Raw genomic sequence first — 19,921 nt, forward strand, 5'->3', positions numbered from 1 at the left:
GCTCTGTCCGACCTTTGTAGATTAACGAGACGGGTTAGGATCAAAATTTCATGGATAAACGTACGAAATTCGAGGGAAACTATACTATAAATCCAAGAGTACCGAAGGAGAGGAAGAATAAATCATTTTAGTGGCTGGTTAAGATATTTCAGTCACGTGACTCGCAAAAAGAAAATAATCGTGAAAGAATGGGTAGTAGTTGTAAAAAGGGTGGGATGATGAGGCTACGCCAACGTGTATGGGGAGGAAAAAAGGCGCTTTGATATATCGTTTATCTGGCGCGGACTAAATGGTCCATTGTTGGGCGCTTAAACTACGTTTTCTACCGAGGCTTACGGATCTAAAGAGTAATTTGGGAAGAAAAGAGAAAAATAATAGCTCACCAATCATGAGTAGAGAAACGGTCAGGTGCTCGCGTCCAGTGGCCTTCAAGGCTCCGAGAACGGTTCCCACGATGGCGCAACACAATCCCACGAAAGCGATCATGACGATAAACCATCGTATACTGATGGATTGAGTGACCATGACTCCGCAACAGTGTTTGGGTTCCTCGCCTTCGGAACTAACCCCTCCGCCATGCAAGGTCGGATGGTGGTGTTGAGCGGCGGCGTGGTGGTGATGATGGGCGGCCGAAAGTCCAGCACTGGCCCGAACCGATCCGGCCGAAGCCCCACCGCGGGGTCGGCCCCCGTTGCCCGAAAAAGGGTTAAAAGAATTGGCCCGTCCGTCGCGACCCGACCTGTTGCGGCTAGTGATGGGTGGCGGTGAAGGTGGGCAAGGTCCTCCGTGGCACGAGGGTTGGGGAGCCAGGTGTGGCGGTGGGGGTGGAGGATGGGCTGGAGGGGGCAACCTTCGCGCGTTGTTCGTCCTGTCATTCGGGGGCAAGGTGGAGTAAGGCGGGGGAAGGTGAGAATGGAGGATATCCGGTAAGGCGTCCGAACGATGACCGCCCCCGCGATTCCCATTATCCAACTGAGTTATTTCCTCCGGTTGATGAAGATGAGCGTTAGTGGTCAGGCCCATGGGTGGCAAATGACCGCCGCCGCGACCAGAACCCCCGTTTCCGACACGATGACGCCTGCTACCCTCGTTGTTAGCGTTGGGCATCGTCAAGGAAGCTAAGGCCGGGGTGGGCCTCGGCTCGGCCTCTCCATTCCTCTCAACGCTACGAGAAGAACGGGGGCGATTACCGCCGCGAACTACGTTAATTAGGCTTTGCGAAATCGCGTTACTCGATCGAGCAATTCGTTGTTTAGGTTTCAAACGCACCGGTGGACGACGGATGAAAAAGCTACGAGCGGATAAGGCTGGGCTGTGACGATGATGTTCTTGTTGTTGTTGTTGCGGTTGCGGATTCCTCCTAGAGCAAGAAGACCGAGGCCTATCCGTCAAATCCTGGTCCTGGTGGTAGTCAGCTCGATTTTCGGGTAAACTGACGCGCGAAGAGCAACGAGAAAAGGGCGACGAACGCCGATGACTATTGGGTAAAGTGGAAACCGAACCGCGATATCCTCGACTTATCGATTGACCAACCAAATTTAATGGAAGGGTACGACACGATTTCGGACGATTATTTCGTTCAGATTCCGAGGAAACGTAACAAGGATTAATAAAACAACGATTCGTTAATCCGTCGACGACTAACGCAACCTCCTCGTTCTGGTTTTCGACGCGTTCTGAAAGCTCGGAGGGCGAGACGTTTTCATTGGACACGGAACTGGCTGCTCTGTCTCCGACTTCTCGGTTCGCCGAGTTGTTTGGCGCCATCTTTAAAACCCGAAAAGGACTAGTTTTCCGCGTTGGCCGCCCGCGTTCGATATCGGAAATTAAGGTCCAGGTTCCGAACAAAGTCTCTTGGCACAGAAAGGAGGCCTAAACGGGTCATTCAACTAAAACGCTAAGCGCTAACCGCACCACAATTCGCTTTATTTTTTACGGCCATTCTTCACGGTTGCCTTTTAACTTCTTTTTCCCCCTTTGGAAGTCCTGCGTGGGGAGAAAGATGGTGAGATAAAAGTCAATAAGGATCATGATCAAACACATTTTCGTTTATTTATATTGAAAAGAATCAAACGGGATTCGGATAAATGAAAAACGCTCGAAACCAATCGACTCAACAACCTACCCTCGAAATAGCAAACAGTACAAAACAGAAAGTGATCTAATAAATAGAAGTAAATCACCACTTATCAAGAGCAAAGCACAAATAAAAAAAACGTCAACAAACATAGATAAGCCAAACCCACCCACAACCCAAAATTGCGTTGAGCCCCAAGTTCCCCTAAACTTAATCAAAAAACATAGATTAGATTCCCAAAGGTCACAAAACGAAAAGACAAGGGTACACTTCCAACATGGCAAATTACTAATGTAGGCACCGAATAAGGAACACCTAAGCTAATGTATGCATGACATTAAAGCGAGGGTATACTGGAAACTCCGGATTTTCATCATATCGCATTACAAACCATAAAAATCTTTATTTTATAATTAGGAAATTCATAAAAGCGGGTTAAATTTCCGTATGTACGACTACTTATAATAAATATACTAAGGTGTATAATAAACTCGTTCCAAATGGATACGTATATTTGCGTATAGTGACACAATTCCTAATTCCATCCACCACCAAATCCGGCGAAACGTCTCGAGCAGTTACTCTGGTTCACGAATGTTTACGGAATCTTTTAAAGGACATATTCTGAAGTCCATAGGCGACGTTTTAAATCCCTAATCTTTTTCGTTAAATGAACACCAAAGTAAAGAGTGCAAGGGAGAGAGAATCTTCTAGAATCAACTGAAAACACAGAGACAGCTCATCCCTGTCCCTAGATTCAGTACTTAGTAAGATGAAAACCCTAGTGTTCTCTAAAATCGATCGACATCAAGATGAGAACGGTAGGGAAAACCTAAAGACTCAGTCAGTCAAGGGAATATAGGGGCTTAAAAAATTCCCAGAATTTGAAGAATCCTGGAATTCATTTTGATATTACTCTTTTAAAATAATACCTGGAATAAATTGTTTTACAGAAAAAAGTAATAAAATTTAAAATACCCGGATTCTTGTCTTGCGAAAGGGAAAATTACGTTAAATTTTAAGGACAAAACTGTTAACATGGGAAAAAAAGTTTAAAAGGTAAATAATATACGCGACATTTTTTTATATAAATATATATAAAAATAGATAATAAAAATTTTTCATTTTTTCCTCCCATCAACTTTCAATTTTTAGAAGTTTCCTTCAAAACAGGAATGTCACTTTTTTTTGGTAATGGTCGCGTCGCGGGTAAAAAACGTATTTTCAGTCACGCTATAAATCATTCGTGGATCTCCTGTCTACTCTATAGTCCCATATCTATCCAGTAATAGCGGGAATACCGTTCCCATAGTGTTATTTCCTATGGGAGAATAACAACGGAGTGTCACTACTATTACGAGAAATATTTCTATAGCTAGCCAGACCTACAAAACAACAAAATGCCAGTAAAGTCTACAAAAATACCAAACGTGAACAAACATTAACTAAATGAGAAATTAAAAATATACCTACGTGATGCAATTTCATTGGGAAATTAAAAAAATAAATAATTAAATTTAATGAGTTCAAAGAAAAAATTAAAAAAGGCCTAAAACTTTTAGGTCAATCATTTATCAAAAAGTTTATAACCTCATTATGTTTATAATAAACGAAATAACGGCTAATTCATCAACCTTGTTCGTGCAGACGCGAGTTCAAGAAAGCTGAGCGAATTAAAACTTAATTAGTAGTTTATTAACGTAATAACGCAACCGTCATGATTCAAGAATATATACAAGAACAAGATTCTAATGCATGTGAATTAACTTATATACCAAATTTGAGATTAAAAAACAGCACTTCGTTACATATAAAAAATAAGTCCAATAATATCTAAAGTAAGAGTTTGATCTACGTTAAATTGATAACATTGAGCTTATTAAAAACATCTAAAAAACGTTACAACAAGAGAGATAAATTACGTCTGAACATTCCGGCCACCTTAAACTACTAAGTTTTAAATTTAACAGAAATTAATATATTGGTTATTCATCTAATGGTAATTGGCATAATTTTGTAACCGGACGTTTAAGTTCCTTATCAGCTGTTTTTACGGTGACTACTCGGACCAGGTTGTCTGTCCCAGGATGTATTTGAACAATTCGAGCCATTTTCCACTTGGTTGGAGGTAGTTCTTCCTTGATGAGAACAAGTTGTCCTATCTGCAGATTTTTTGATGGTTTGGTCCATTTTGGTCTTTGCTGTAACCGTGATAGATATTCCGATTGCCAACGTCTCCAAAAGTGTTGTAATATCTGTTGTCCCAATTGCCATCTGGATAAACGGTTGACCTTAGTTGACGTGAAATCCGGTTCAGGAATAGCAGTCAATGACGTTCCGATGAGGAAGTGGCCTGGTGTTAGGACTGCTAGATCAGTAGGATCCGCTGACATTGGTGATAGGGGTCTGGAGTTGAGGCAAGCTTCTACTTGGCATAGGAGTGTTTGCATTTCTTCGAAGTTTAATCTGGTTTCTCCGACGACTCGTTTCAAATGGTATTTAACCGACTTGACTCCCGCTTCCCAAAGCCCGCCAAAATGAGGCGCAGCAGGAGGATTAAAGTGCCAGTTTATGCCCTCATCACTCATCCATCCTACTAACGCCTGGCTTCTCGTGGTACTGGAAATGGACTGCATGAATTCTTTGAGTTCTCTGTTGGCTCCGATGAAGTTCGACCCACAGTCGCTATATATATCAGAGCATTTTCCGCGGCGAGAGATGAACCGTTTGAACGCCGCTAGAAATGCTGCCGTCGAGATATCACTGACCAGTTCTAGATGCAGGGCTCGGGTGGTAAAACATGCAAAGATGGCAATGTATCCCTTGAACGATTTGAGTCCTCGGCCTTTCATGACCTTCAGATTGAAAGGACCCGCATAATCGACGCCACATTTGTTGAATGCACGTCCAGGGTTTACTCGAGAGGCGGGTAGATCGCCCATGAGTTGATTAATTGTTTGGGCCTTTTGACGGACGCATCGGAGACATCTTCGGACATGATATCGTACTGCATCTCGAATTCCCAGTATCCAATATTTTGCCTGGAGTGATGCCATTATTAACTGAGTGCCTCCATGTAGAGTTTTGATGTGTTCATGGCTGATAATAAGATCCGTAAGTCTGCTTTTGCGGGGAATTATAACTGGATGGATTTGGTCGGCCGAGAGATTTGTGTGGCGTAGTCGTCCTCCAACTCGCAATACACCTTCCTTGTCGAGAAATGGAGTTAGTGATAAGAGTTTGCTTTTGGACGAAAGAGTTTTATGCGTCTTTAACTGGTGGATCTCTTCACCAAAGCTATCTTGCTGAACTGCCTTTATCCAATAGTTGAGTGCCTTGTCGTTCTCAGTCTTGGTCAAGGGTCCGATTTGTCGCAATGTCTTCAGAGATCGCGTGTTATAGATGAAGCGATGCATATACGCTGTTACGTGGGTCAGAGTGGTCAACGACGAGTAGTTGAATAGAAGCTGCTGATCAATTTTACATTGTGCAACGACTATTGGGACCATTCTTTCTTCGAGACTGCATTCCTTTGGTTCTTCAATACAGAGACTTGACGGTGGGGTGGTTTCATTCATGAGGAAGGTTGGTCCACTCCACCATAATGGATGATTTAACAGTTCTTCCGTCTTGATTCCCCGTAATGCGCTGTCGGCCGGGTTGTTGTGACCAGACACGTGATGCCATTGAATTGTTGGTTGGTTATTCTGAATTTCTGCGACTCTGTTGGCAACAAACGTTTTCCAGCGCTGAGGAGGTGATCCGAGCCAAGATAGAACAATTTTACTATCGCTCCATCCATGAACTTCAGGTACGGTACATCTCAAGGACTCCTGTACTAGAGATATTAGTCTTGTGAGCAAAACGGCAGCGCAAAGTTCTAGTCTTGGTAGTGTAGTTTGTTTGAGCGGAGCAACCTTCGTCTTGGCAATGATTAATTTAACTTCAGTTCGACCATCTTGGTTCATCGTTCTTAGATATACAGCAGCAGCAAAGGCTTTTTCCGAGGCATCACAAAATCCATGTAAACTCGCTCCATTACAGTTAGGTTGACTTATGTAACGTTCTATACGTAGTCCTTCAATTCCAGTCAAATCCTCTCGAAACGATTGCCACTTATGAATAAGATCCACTGATAATTCCTGATCCCAGTCTATTTTGACCTGCCACATTTCTTGTAAGAGGATTTTTGCTCGGATTGTTACTGGTGACAACAATCCTAATGGATCGAATACCCTCGCTGTGTCGGATAATACGGTGCGCTTTGTAATAATGGTTCTGGATCGTGGTGATTTAACCGCAAATGATAGGCTATCCGCTGCTGGGGTCCATTGAAGTCCTAACGTTTGTATTGCCTCGGCATTATCGATATTCAATGGAACTGGAATCTCTCTCAACTCTGATGGAACTGCTTGCACTAGTGCTGGATCATTTGATGCCCATTTGCGTAATGGAAGCCCCGCTTCGCTTGTGGCTTGAAGTAATTGTTTTTGTAGTTCCAAAGCCGAACTGGTGTCATCAGCTCCGGATAATAGGTCGTCCATATAAAAGTCCTTGCATAATGCTTGTGACGCCAGTGGATATTTGGAGTTAACATCCTTGGACAGTTGTTGCAGGACTTTAGTGGCTAAATATGGTGCCGACGCTGTTCCATACGTTACTGTCAGAAGTCGATAATCTTGTATCTGATCTTCCTTTTGTTGTCTCCAAAGGATTCGTTGATAACGAGTATCTTCTGGCTTGATTAAGATTTGTCGATACATTTTTTCTATATCTGCAGTTACCGCTACGGCATGGCTTCTGAACCGAATCAGGAGATTTACGAGATCATCTTGCAACTTCGGTCCCACCAGCAGGATATCATTCAAGGAAACTCCATTTGAAGTCTTCGCTGATCCATCGAAGACAACTCTTAGTTTTGTTGTGGAGCTTGACTGCTTGAGTACTGAATGATGAGGTAAATAGTATGAATCTTCAGTGGATACGAGGTTTGTAGGAACGAGCTCCATATGATTTAAGGAGATGTATTCATTGATGAAACTTCGGTACTTGTCATAGAGTTCTGGCTTGTTTCTTAGCCGACGTTCGATGTATTCGAACCGACGAAGTGCAATAGCTCGAGATTCTCCCAACTTTTCTGAATTGGTCTTGATTGGCAACTTCACCACGTATCTCCCCTTCGGATCTCTACTAATTGTGTCTCGAAAGATTTCTTCGCAAGTGGTTTCAGACGATGTAAGGATGCGTCTGTGTCCTATTTCCTCTAACTCCCAGAATCTAGCAAGTTCGTTGTCGAGTTGGCAGGAATGTACCTTGATTGTGCTTGTATGAGTGGTTAGACGTCTAGCTCCTAATGCTCCTGCGACCGCCCAGCCAAAAACAGTGTTAAATGCGCCAGGGATTCCAGGTCGGACAGTGCGTTTCCCGTCTTGAACCACATCCAGGTAAACGTCAGCTCCAAGTAACACGTCTATATCTCCAGGTATATTAAAAGTCGGATCTGCCAGTTGAAGGCCATTAAGGTGAGTCCATGGTTGCGGATTAAATGAAATGTTGGGCAGTCTTTCGGTGACGTGTTGAAGTATGAGAACTTGGACCATCATGTTGAATGTTGAGTCTATGCTAGAGCGTATGTTCAGTATGGTTGTCCCGCGGGAGTGACTGAGACCCGTTGCCCCAATTCCTCCGATGACTGTGTTTTGATGGATTCTTTTGAGATGCAGCTTCTGTATGAAGCGCTCCGAGATGAAACTTGCTTGGGAGCCTGAGTCTATCAGCGCTCGAACAGGCCAGCATTCTCCGGTAATTCCAATGACTTGGATAATTGCTGTAGGTAGAATAACTTGTGATACGTTATTAGCTTGGCGTGATACATGCGAGACAACCTTATCCCTTGCAGAATTCTGTGATGACGATCTCGATTCTTGAAGCTCTCTATGTAAGAGGGTGTTGTGCTTAGCATTACATTTCCGGCATGTTCCTGACTTGCATTCGGAACTAGAGTGATCAGGTTTTAGGCAGTTGAAGCAAAGCGACTGTTGTTTTACCATGCGCCATCGATCTTCTGGAGACGCCTTCAGCAATAAGGAACATTTGAATGTGGCGTGTGTTTCCGTACAAAAGGGACAGGAGCTGTCTCGTACTGATCCGTAATGGGAGACGGCAGTTCTCTTGGAGTACGATGAGATTTTGGTTGCTGAGGTTGACGTTGGTTGCGACGCAGCCAGTGCTCTTGCCTTCTGCTCCAAAAACGATGTTAAGTCTTCATATTTAGGTCTCGATGTAGCCTTTAATGATAATTCCCACTGGCGTCTGGATTCCGGGTCGAGCTTTTCACCAGTGAGGTAGAGTAATAGTGCATCCCAGTATTGTACTGGTTCTTGTAAAACCTTCAGAGCTCGTATGCACTCTGCTGTGGTGTCTATGAGACGTCTCAGTGATGTTGCTGATTCATCCTTAACTCCTGATTGATTGAACAAACGTCTGATGTGAGCGTTAATGATCTCTCTTGTATTGTTGAATCGGTTAAGCAGAATATCCCAGGCTTCGGCGTAGTTACCATCAGTGACTGGGATTGATTGAACTAATACAGCTGCTTCGTCACGTAAGGAAGCTTTTAAATACTGGAACTTTTGTGCTCCGGATAATGATGCGTTGTTATGAACGGTTGCAGTGAAAAGGTCGTGGAATGGGAACCAGTCAATGTAATTACCTCCGAACAACGGCAACTCCAACTTTGGTAACTTGATGTCTGCAGTTGGTTGAATTGACGATGGAACGGCAGGTGCTTGAATATTGAGGGTGTTAAAAAATATAACCAGAGCTTCCATACGAGTGACGAGCTGATTGTACTCGATCTCATGTGTGTTGAACTCTTCTGCGGTACATGTGCTTGCGATATCGTTATGTACGTCTTCCAAATCTTGGGCTAACGAATCGGCCTTGTTCTTGTACATCAAACTTGCAACGGGTGTAATTGGGTTATTATTGTGACTGACTACTACCGTCTCAAGTCTAGTCAATCTGCCCTTGACTAAACGTCTCCTGCTGAGGTACTCGTCCATGGTACCTGATGATCAACTCTAATTGCCGTTTCTCAAAACTCGCGAAACTGTTTCTCACGATTACGGATACTGGTCTTAACAGTTAAGTTGTAAGGTTAACCGATACGCGACTTATATCCGGCTCGACGGACCAAATAATATGTTCGTGCAGACGCGAGTTCAAGAAAGCTGAGCGAATTAAAACTTAATTAATAGTTTATTAACGTAATAACGCAACCGTCATGATTCAAGAATATATACAAGAACAAGATTCTAATGCATGTGAATTAACTTATATACCAAATTTGAGATTAAAAAACAGCACTTCGTTACATATAAAAAATAAGTCCAATAATATCTAAAGTAAGAGTTTGATCTACGTTAAATTGATAACATTGAGCTTATTAAAAACATCTAAAAAACGTTACAACAAGAGAGATAAATTACGTCTGAACAAACCTAATTGCAAAAATGCATTATAATCTCTCCTACGTTCGTTTCCAAGGGAAGGCCTATTTTTTTTTCTACGTTAGGCCTAACGCGTCGATAAATTATATAATCTTTAATTTCTTTATTACTCTTTCGGAAATGAGGTTGCACTTTGTAGGCAACAAAAAGAAACCGCTTTCGGTTGTTACGAAGAGAAAGTACATGCCAATGAAAAAACATTCTCTCCCTAAAACAAAAAATAGATAAAGCTCTTCCCTAATTTGTTATCCAAGTTTTTAGGCTGAACGGGTTAAGCCTAACCGTTTTCCAAGGTAGAAACATTAAGCCTTTGTCTTCAATACTAAGAAAAAAGCAATAACTACTCAACTTTTAAGATAAAACATAACATAACTAGAGCGCTCCTTCGAGCTACATTGGAGATACCTGCTTTAGACATGTTATATTGAGGGGTCAACGAAAGGTTATCCAGTAAAAAATAACGGGGTTAAGCCTAAACGTTTTCCAGGTAGAAACCTAAGCCTTTGTCTTCAATACTAAGACGCAATTATAGAGCAATAACTACTCAACTTTCACTGTAAAACATAACACAGTTACTAAAATAACTATAGTGGAGATACGTGGTTTTGACTTGTTACATTGAGAGAGAGGTCAACGAAAGGTTGTCCGGTGAAAAAAAAGGGGGGGGGGGTCATCGGGCTTGGCGAAAAGCCATTTTATTAATTAAAAGAGATATCCTATTTTGTCACGGATACACCACACCGACGACGACGACCTATTAACATAAACATACAAGGGTTTGGGGGTAAAAAGGGGTAAGGGGGTTTGCTGGCTGCTACGGAAAAACCAATTAGAAGTAATAACTCTTCCGCGCCTCGGCATTTTCCTAATATTTTTCTTCTTTTTTAATATAAATGAATTAAATAATTAATATAGTTCGGACAAGAATAATATAAAAATTATAAATTTAAAAAGTCCAAGCATGCACGACAGCTGTTTCGGAAAGTTTCCCCTCGATTGGGGTAAGGGTTTTGGGCTTGCGAGGAACTATGGGATAGGAAAAGGGTAGGGGAAGGGGTTGAATTAAAACTATAAATCAAGATATTTCTCGATTAGAAAGCGTTAAGGCGAACAGCAGCCTAAAATACCCATCCAACCGAAACGGAAATCCGAGAATTGAGAGTTATCAGAAACGCGTTGTATAATGTCCTTAGAAGCAAGAAGTGATATCTAGTTTATTAGGGAGAAGATTGCTAAGTATTCGCGCGCCATAGTCCCAGTCCCCCTTTCAAAATCCAAAGGGGGGACGTAAAAGGAGGGCTATTTCGCCTCTCCTCAGTCGGAAAATACGTCATTTTCGTCATTCGCGTCGCGCTGACGTGAGTATTCAAGAACCAATGAGATGCTGGTTGTAATTTAGAGGCGGGGATTAACTTCGGACCTACGTTTGGACTGGAGATAAAGCCGGAAATGTGGCGAATTTATGCCTTCTCCCTAATAAACTATAGATATCACTTCTTGTTAGAAGTCGATTAACACAGAGTAAATATTTCTTCCGGGCCAAATTCCTACATTTTTGGTAAAGGTTAATATATTTCTACACAGCGAATTTAAAAGGAAGGGGTTCTACTCCGATTCTATGGATGTTGCACAAGCTAGGTATGTTTATCCGAGGGGTAAGAGACTATGACGTCTGAATATACTCTGAACCTGTATTGGTAATTAGTGTATACAAGAAATTTGATAGTAAAGACCCCTTCGTCTTTGTCAAATGGAGCGCAATAATAACAGGCGGGGGTATGTATGTGGTTTAGACATTAAATTTTAATAAGGCGCGTCTGAAGGTCTATTATTATAATAAGGGAGGAAAGGGGGGGGGTTAATTCGAAGTCGGACAATGTCTTGTCATTAAGAAATACGTGATTAATTAGACTCGGTTTATATTACTAAATATATATTCTATAATATTATAATAAATGAAGCAACAGTCCTTGCATGCATGCATTCATGAAAGAAGATTGAATTTCTAAAACCGGATGTCCAATTTCGTGATTTCCCTAAAGATTTGATAAAGTAACGCTTCATCAAAGGACACGTAGGGGCTTGAGGAAAATTCCTAATTTCTACTAAACCATGGCTTGACATAAGATAGTTTTAAGAGTGTACAACACTGCGGTCATAGAAAATACGACGCTGTAGTGATGTAGTTTGCTACCACCACGAACTTTCTCATGACGTCACACCCTCCTATCTCTTACCTCGCTTTCGGCCCCCATATTGGAAGTTGTCAGCTCAGGTAGTATACAATTTGGACTACCAATAGAGAGCTTTCAGATGAGATAGTAGTACGTCACACCCTCCCAAGTCTTACCGCTGTTCTGGTAGCCATATTGGTTGGGTGGCCTCAGCTTCATTCCTGCTTTAAACCCACCAATATGGCAGCGTAAATTATGTCGTGAGACTCAGCTCCTCCTCCAACTGAAAGCTCTATTTATTGACGTCATGCCCCCGTAGCTCCTCCCCTCTTAGTACCACTCTATACTAGGGCCGTCGTCTAGCTAGCTACCACCTAGTTTATTTATTGTTTACCACTACACTTACTGTAACACAGTTATATTCTTTAAGTTTAAATTTTAGTTCATAAAACGTACGGCCGACTACATAAACCTCATTTGCATAATTCTAAAATTTAGACCGCGTGTACAAAAATTAAGTCCTTGATACATCTAAAAAGAGATGATTTGTGACTATATTTTGTGTAGCGAGAATCTCTTGTCTACTTGATTAAATTTGCATATAAAACTATTCAAATCTCGTCCTCGATTTTAAATGAAACATCCAGACGGTTATTATAATAAAAAGGTACTTAAACTCAGGCCTAAAACAAAATAAAGCTCGGATAAGAACATTTCATTAGTAAATTGCCCCTTGAAAAGCGTTCCGTACGTCATTATTCAAGCTAGAGCTAAATTAAAATTTCATTTCTCAAGAAATAACAAGAATAAGAAAAATTCAACCTAGGCTCTCCATTATAAACCGACCGTTTCGAAGTATTCATTTATAATGAATGTTTTTGAGTCACTTTACTGGGAATCATTTTGTCCCGTAATACGAGGAACTACATATAAGCGAGAGAAACTTGTAGAAAAACATATAACTAAAAAGAAATCGTTGTCAACTTAGTATATAATATCACGCAATTCTACGGAACCGAATATTCTGTATTGTCATTTTTATCATAAGGTAATAATAAAACCCTAAGGGACCAACTCGCTCCCTTTCGGTTCGTCATAGTTCTGAATGTTGTGAAGTATATTAATAAGCCTCTTCGATGCAACTAAAAGGGAAAGAAACGGGGGTAAAACTTTGCCTTAGATCCCTCTTTTTGGCGCCTGCGCTGTAGTCACTTTATATCATTAGAGTGCGCAGAGAAGGCTATGGGTCAACCCTTTTTTCACACCGAGAGGCTTAATACTTTTGAGGAAAACCAACGCTCAGGGGTGGGGCTACGTACCATCTTGGGTTATCTCTCTCCCGCCAATAGGCAACGCCAGACGACCGACACTGCCTCTAGTGGCGCTTTTCGACGCGAGAGAAATAACCAAAGATACCTGCGTCCATTTTGAGGCGTTCGCTAGCTTCTCTACTGCAATAAAATGAATAGTCTATAGATCAGAAAATGGCTGAAATTTTTTACGTCACTTACAGAGAGAGCTAACTTATGACTCAACTTAGAAGGAAGACTAAACCAAAGAAGAAAAAAAATACACCATCTTTTTCGTAATGTTCTCTTGGGTTTCTAGAAACTAACTCCCACCATATGGGAAGGAAAAGGGGTGAACACTTTCTGGAGACGTTGGATTCATTTTTCGTGGCATTTTCTATCTTTTTTTGGGAAAAGACAGAGCAGAAAAAAAAGAGCCTAGAGGGAGATCATTCATAAAATTGGCTGTAGCAGGAAATAAAATAGGTTCAACTCGGTTCTAGACACGGCGACGAAGATAAAAGACGAAGCGAGTGAGAAAAACACTTTCGCTTTCTTTCTTCTTTTATATACATTAGAACAGATAGAAAGAGTAAATTATTGAACGACCGCGACGAAAAATGAGACGACGGTAATTACCGGTATTCGGCCATTTTTTCACGGTCTCAGAATTATGAGAGAGAGAGGGAAAAAAGAATTAAATATTGGATATGAGAATGGGCATTGAGAAACTAATTTACCAATAAAACTGAAGAAACGAAAGCTTGTTAAACTATACCTTCTAAATTATTTTAAAATTTAAAGTTCTTTTGAAGTGTAGAGAACAGCAGGACGCAGGGATAGCCCAACTTATCCACTAAATACGTAATTACTAAATTAATAAATACTAGGCCTAACTTGGGGTTGCAAAAGTATCAACTTCGTTTTTTAACAGAAGCTAGCTAAAACGGATCTTAAACTTAGCAGACCATTTAAATACAGATATATAGTCCAACTAATACTCATCCATTGCCAAATGATACTAAACACTTTTTTGTCGCGAAAATCTGCTTCGAATATTGTCAAATATTGGTTTCTTTAAACAGAAGCCTAAAACCAATCCCAGACTTTGACAAAAACTTAGCAGACCATTTCAATAAAACGAAAACACATTTTTTTCAACCAACTGCATACTGCATGTAATATATTCCTATAAAAGTAACATCTGGATATCCACGCAGTTTTCTCTAATCAAAAACTTGTACCATAAAACAGGATACTCCAGATGTAACCAACTACAAACTCTCCATGTAACTCCTAAGAGATTTCCGCTAAATCGGTGTTCTTAATTAACACTCATTAATACTAAGTTATTTCCCAATCCATATGTATAATAATATCTAATCTCACATACGCAGAAGGGATCCGCCCTAGCAGATGATACACGCAGTTTTAATAATAATGCCATCACCACCATCTAAGCCTAATTAAAATTTGCACGAGGACAAGTGAGGGTAACAGGGAAGTCAGTCCATCCCGTCCATTGACTATGAGGCAATAGACTTAAGGTACATGCAGGTAGAAACTATACTACTCTGTTTTCCTAATTCCCGCCTTTCCCTTTATTAACTCTAAAACAAAGGACACACCGTAACAAACACAACATTCCTGGGACGAATCCTTGAATTTTGGGGGATATGTCGGGAAGAGAAGAACAGGTTGAACGAAGCAGCAACCGTTGTCGCCAGAACAATCAAAATTTTTAATAATATTATAATCCCGTCCCAACAGGAACTTGAATATACATATTTTTATAAAAGGTACTCCACCCATTATTAGTTACCAGTATCATCGTATACGTAACGGTGACCTTGTGACACCCATTTAAGATTTAAAGACTTCCCGGTTGGGCTTTAATAATATAATTTTAAAAAATAAATTAAAAATAACTATATCGATTAATCAAGGTGCTGTTCGTGAATCGAATGTTAGCATTACACGGACAAATTCTTCCTCTACCTTCAATCAAGATTAAAGGTGTTGTGAATGTAATTGAAGTAAGGGCCAAGAACGAAACAGTCGCGAGTTTTTGTGTCAGGAAGTGACTTCAGTATACATAATTAATTCAAAAACATTTTTGTACGCATGATTTGATAAGTGGTTTGCTCCTCGTGTGACGTCAGTGCGATCTCGTACTCAATGTAGAGTAGAGGGGCAAATCACTCATCATTAAAAGACCATTTTTGTAAATGCGCATTATTTCTGATTAAATATAATCTCCCCACAATACCAATTAACATTTTTTTAAATAATGAATTTCTAGTCAGTTCAGCTTGCACCCCATTTTCTCAGACTGCAGTGTTATAACTCTGGTTCTATAAGAAGTACAGGGACCTCCTTTTAGTATGTTATAGCTCAACTCCTCTTTATAAACGATACAAAACTCTTGAGGTTGCAACAAGGCCTATAGTAACAGCAAAAGATACCTCACATAACAACTTAAATGCAAGTTAAGGCTATCACTTCATCATCCCTTCAAAAAAAAAGCTTACAAAATTCCAGCACAGAGAGGTCTACTATACATTTGAGATAGATAGAAAAGGGGTTAAGGCGGAAGTTTCCCGACCCGTTATTCCGCCACAAAGACACGAAACCTAGTATCCGACCAACGCCCGGTTGGTTAGTCCATGCATGCACCAACGAGAGAGAGAGAAAGCGAAAGTTGTTTTTCTTTCATTCTTTTTAAAAACATTAAAAACACAAGGGGGTAGGTAGGTAAGCAACTATTGTTTAAACTATTTAACTTAAACGATATTTGGCACTTCTTCCCTTTCCCGTTTCATAATCTGGACTAGAAACTTAAAGAGAAAGGTCAAAGGTGGCGTTCCATTGTTTCCTTTCGATTAAAAGATCCTTACGTAATCGCGAAGACCTTTTAATACAAATGTGTCAAAGAGGAAATAGAAGTTTGAACGATAATTTCGCCCAAGAAAAATTATAATTTAAAAAAGGTTGAGTAATGAAATTAAGTTTGACAGGATGGAGAAGAGAAATTTTGGGAACCCCTTGCAAGTCTGGCAAGTTTAATACGCAACGGAAACCATAATGTGTCAAGTAAGTTAGAAGAGAGAGTTTTTAAGTAATTACTCCCACGTGAATTTGCCTAATAACCGGCCTTTGGGAGTGTCTAGGCGGTCTTCTAAGTCCTGACATAATTATGGGGTTTTAAAAACATTCATTCTTAGTCCTAACTCCTAAATTTAGAAATTGAAGAAAGAATGCCTCCCTTCTTATCTTATCTTATTTATATACCTAGAAAAACATCAGTTTCATTTTGTACACAGGCTTATTTTTAGGGTCTAAAAATTCAAAACAAACTCGGAATCCAACCAAGAGGGGATTCCTAAGCCATACAGAAAGAGGCGTTGATTCTTGGGTGCCTGCAATGGTTTGTCAGTTTTGTTAGGCTTAATACCAAACGACTTTTCGTTATATAGTATAAAAGAGAAGAACGGGGGAAACTAGAGGGTATACAATGCCTCCGAGATAACAACAATAGACAAGAGAGCGTAAAAGAGGTGCCGCATTCCTTGGACCCTTCAGGAGCTATAAAAAATTGTATTAACGGACCTTTTTAGCCATATACCCCAGCCTCTGCTATAAGCTACCACTTCTATTAAGTACGTACTACGCCAACGGTAACGCTCGATCGTATTCAAAAGCCAACAATCTTGGAATTCTCCAAGGGGAGATGTACATAAATTGAAGTAAGCATTACGAGCCTATTCTAGCAACTCCAAAGAATACACGACGATTTCCGGGTAGGGAAACGATTTGAGAATGCGACACACAAAACTGTCATCTTTCCAACAGTACCAAATAAAGTGATGGCAGTATGGAAACGTGATACCCTTCTATCTCTTAGCTCAGTGTCATACCCTCTTACAAGAAGGTGCCCAAAGGGAGGGATACACAGTCTACACCCCTATCTACCCGCCCGCCATTAGTCTATACTTAGGTTTTCTGCACCCAAAGGTCAAGATATCAAGGTTTTAAAACAATTAATTTTTGGGGTGTTATAATGTGGACAAATTTTGGGAAAAACCCTTTGCTAGGGTAGATAAATTTTCCCTCTTTGCAACGGTACCAAGCACTTGGATCAACGTTGAACCTAGCGCCGGTACTGTCTCGTACTATCTTTCCTTCAGTTAATAGACTTTACTATGGAGAGGAAGTTTGGAAGAGCAGTAGAGATCTCTGGAAGAAGATGGGACGTTTGTAACAATTGAATAAAGAAAAGGAGCTTGCTTTCTAGGAGCAAGAGATGGAAGCTAAAAAAAATAACGTTACTCCTTCGCCCTTGGGGCCAAAATTTTCGGGGAAACACAATGGCAAAAAGATGCCCCAAGCGAGTTCCAACGCGTTTGAGTTCAAACAGGGGGACCCCTAACCTATACACTATTCGCTATCTTCAAATGTACATGCTCCAATGCGAATAGTATACAATCTCAACCGATTTTTCAGGCTACAAACCGAATATAGTAGGGATTCTTTTACATAGGAGTGGTTTTAGACTGGGTTGGCATAAAAAATCTTTAAGAATCACAAGGAGGCCACCCTTGTCGATAAAATTTCTTTCTGATTCGAACAGTCTGATATAAAATACTTATTTTTACTGGTAATATTATACAATAACTACCACCACCCCCACCAACGCGTTCTCTTTCAAACGTTATTGGAGTCTAGACATTCCATTTCAATAGTGCATGCTTTCAGATATTTTTAAGTTTTCTAACTAGGGCATCTTTTATACTCAAAATTTAAATCTAGCAAGGTAATGGTTAAGTATACTATACTGTATAACGTTCTAAATCTATTGTCATGATACGTAATAATGGAATAGAATATACAACTCAATTTGAGATAGCAAATAACCTAAACAGGCATTTCACGAAAAATCCATGTATAATTAATCCACAGTTAACAATCGAATTGAATGATGTATGTAATTTAAAATTAGTAGAAGTATCAGAAAGCATGATTTTTACTTATTTAAAGAATTTAAAGTCTTCGAAAGCAACAGGGTCAGACGGATTGTCGAGTGACCTGATAAGGGGTCTAGCTATAGTAATTACGCCATTCTTAACTAAGCTAATTAACTTATCCATAAACAGTCACACCTTTCCAAATCAATGGAAAGATGCCAAAGTAGTCCCTTTATATAAAAAAGGTGACCCAACGGAACCTAATAACTATAGGGGCGTTTCAGTCCTGCCAATTCTTTCAAAGATCCTTGAAAAGATCGTATACGACCAATTGCTGGCACATGTTATCGATAATAATTTATTATATGAAATGCAGGCTGGCTTCGTACCAGGTCACTCGACGACCACGTGTGTCATGAACCTTTTTGAGACTATAATACAAAGTATAGAAAAAGAGTGGTATGTTGGAATTGTCTTTGTTGACTTGTCTAAGGCCTTTGATTGCGTAAATCATGAAATATTGCTTAATGAACTTAGATCATGCGGGGCAGATACGGGCACCCTTAAATGGTTCACGTCTTATCTTAGTCAAAGAACACAATCCGTAATAATTGGTAATACAAAATCTCAATCAATGACTGTATCTACAGGTGTTCCTCAAGGTAGTATCTTGGGGCCACTATTATTTAACATATATACGAGACATAATCATAAATGCTTAAAATTTTCAAAGTCTTTTGAATACGCGGATGACGATGCCCTTCTCTCTGTATCAGATGACGCTTCTAAATTGATCACTGAATTAGAATCGGACGTAATAACTCTAAAGAAAATGTTAGCCTCACGAGGCCTTATTTTTAATGAATCTAAAACTGTTTTTATGATTATTGAACCTAAAAAATTAAGAGGTACAACGCAAGACATAATCAAACTTGGGTCCCTAGATATATCACGGGTAAAATCATATAAATATATCGGAACCATCATAGATGAAAAGTTAGATTTTATTGATCACATTGAATATGTACTAAATAAGGTAAATAAGAGACTCTGGCTCGTCCATCCACTTTATAAATGTTTGAACATTCAAAGTAAAATTACGCTACATAAATCTATGATCCAACCCATCTTTAATTACGGTAATTTATTTTACAATATTGGCCCCAAAAAATACTTACATAGACTTCAAATTATACATAATAAATGTGCCAAATTAATATTACTCCGAAATAAGAGATCATCTGCCACAGAGGCTCTTAAAAACCTAAATTGGATGACCCTATCTCAAGAATATGAATATCAGCTATTAGTACTAATGTACAAAATCTATAATAATCAAATGCCAAAGTATATCCTTGATATGTTTCATTTAGTCGATCATAACTATAATACCCGCATAAATCTTAAAACCTTTGTTCTGCCATCAAAATTAACGACAACCAACTTGAAAAGTTTAAAAAACAGGGGAATCCAATCTTGGAATAACTTACCATGTGATATAAAAAATATAGCTAACATTAATGAGTTTAAGAGAGATGTAAAACAGCATATTTTTAATGTTTAACAATTAATTTAACTAACGGACCCCTTTGTAAACCAGTTTCGACTGAACAGGGATATCCAATAAAGCTTTAATTATTATTATTATTATTATAATAGGGTATCAAATATAGCTAACTAACTTACTAGCCCCAAATCTAAACAACAAAATAATGACCTTTCCACCCTAAATTTTAAATATTGGATAATCATCTGTAAACAACAGTAACGTGGTCGGAGGTTGATGACCATAGATAAATAAATAGCCGTGAAATTTATGCTAAGCCACGATGACTTTTGCAATATCTTCTAGCTTAAGTTCCCGTTCTGTTTGCACTTTACAATAGGGCATTTAATTTCAACCGTA

General features: G+C 39.8%; 1 protein-coding gene across 2 annotated transcripts in view; it reads right to left on the bottom strand.

Moving 5' to 3' along the window:
* The window catches only part of LOC149661838 (uncharacterized), a 46,880-nt gene that overhangs the window by 25,693 nt on the left and 1,266 nt on the right, over positions 1-19,921 (bottom strand). For both annotated transcript variants that reach the window (XM_089843360.1, XM_089843359.1), the window contains exon 2: positions 384-1,986. In XM_089843360.1, coding sequence (XP_089699486.1) covers positions 384-1,767 — 1,384 coding nt within the window. In that variant the 5' untranslated portion in view covers positions 1,768-1,986. The remainder of the gene's footprint in view (positions 1-383; positions 1,987-19,921) is intronic.

Source organism: Phalangium opilio, unplaced genomic scaffold, assembly GCF_054372755.1.
Source record: "Phalangium opilio isolate 3A_F unplaced genomic scaffold, DU_Popi_V2 ptg000070l_1, whole genome shotgun sequence".
NCBI lineage: Eukaryota > Metazoa > Arthropoda > Arachnida > Opiliones > Phalangiidae > Phalangium > Phalangium opilio.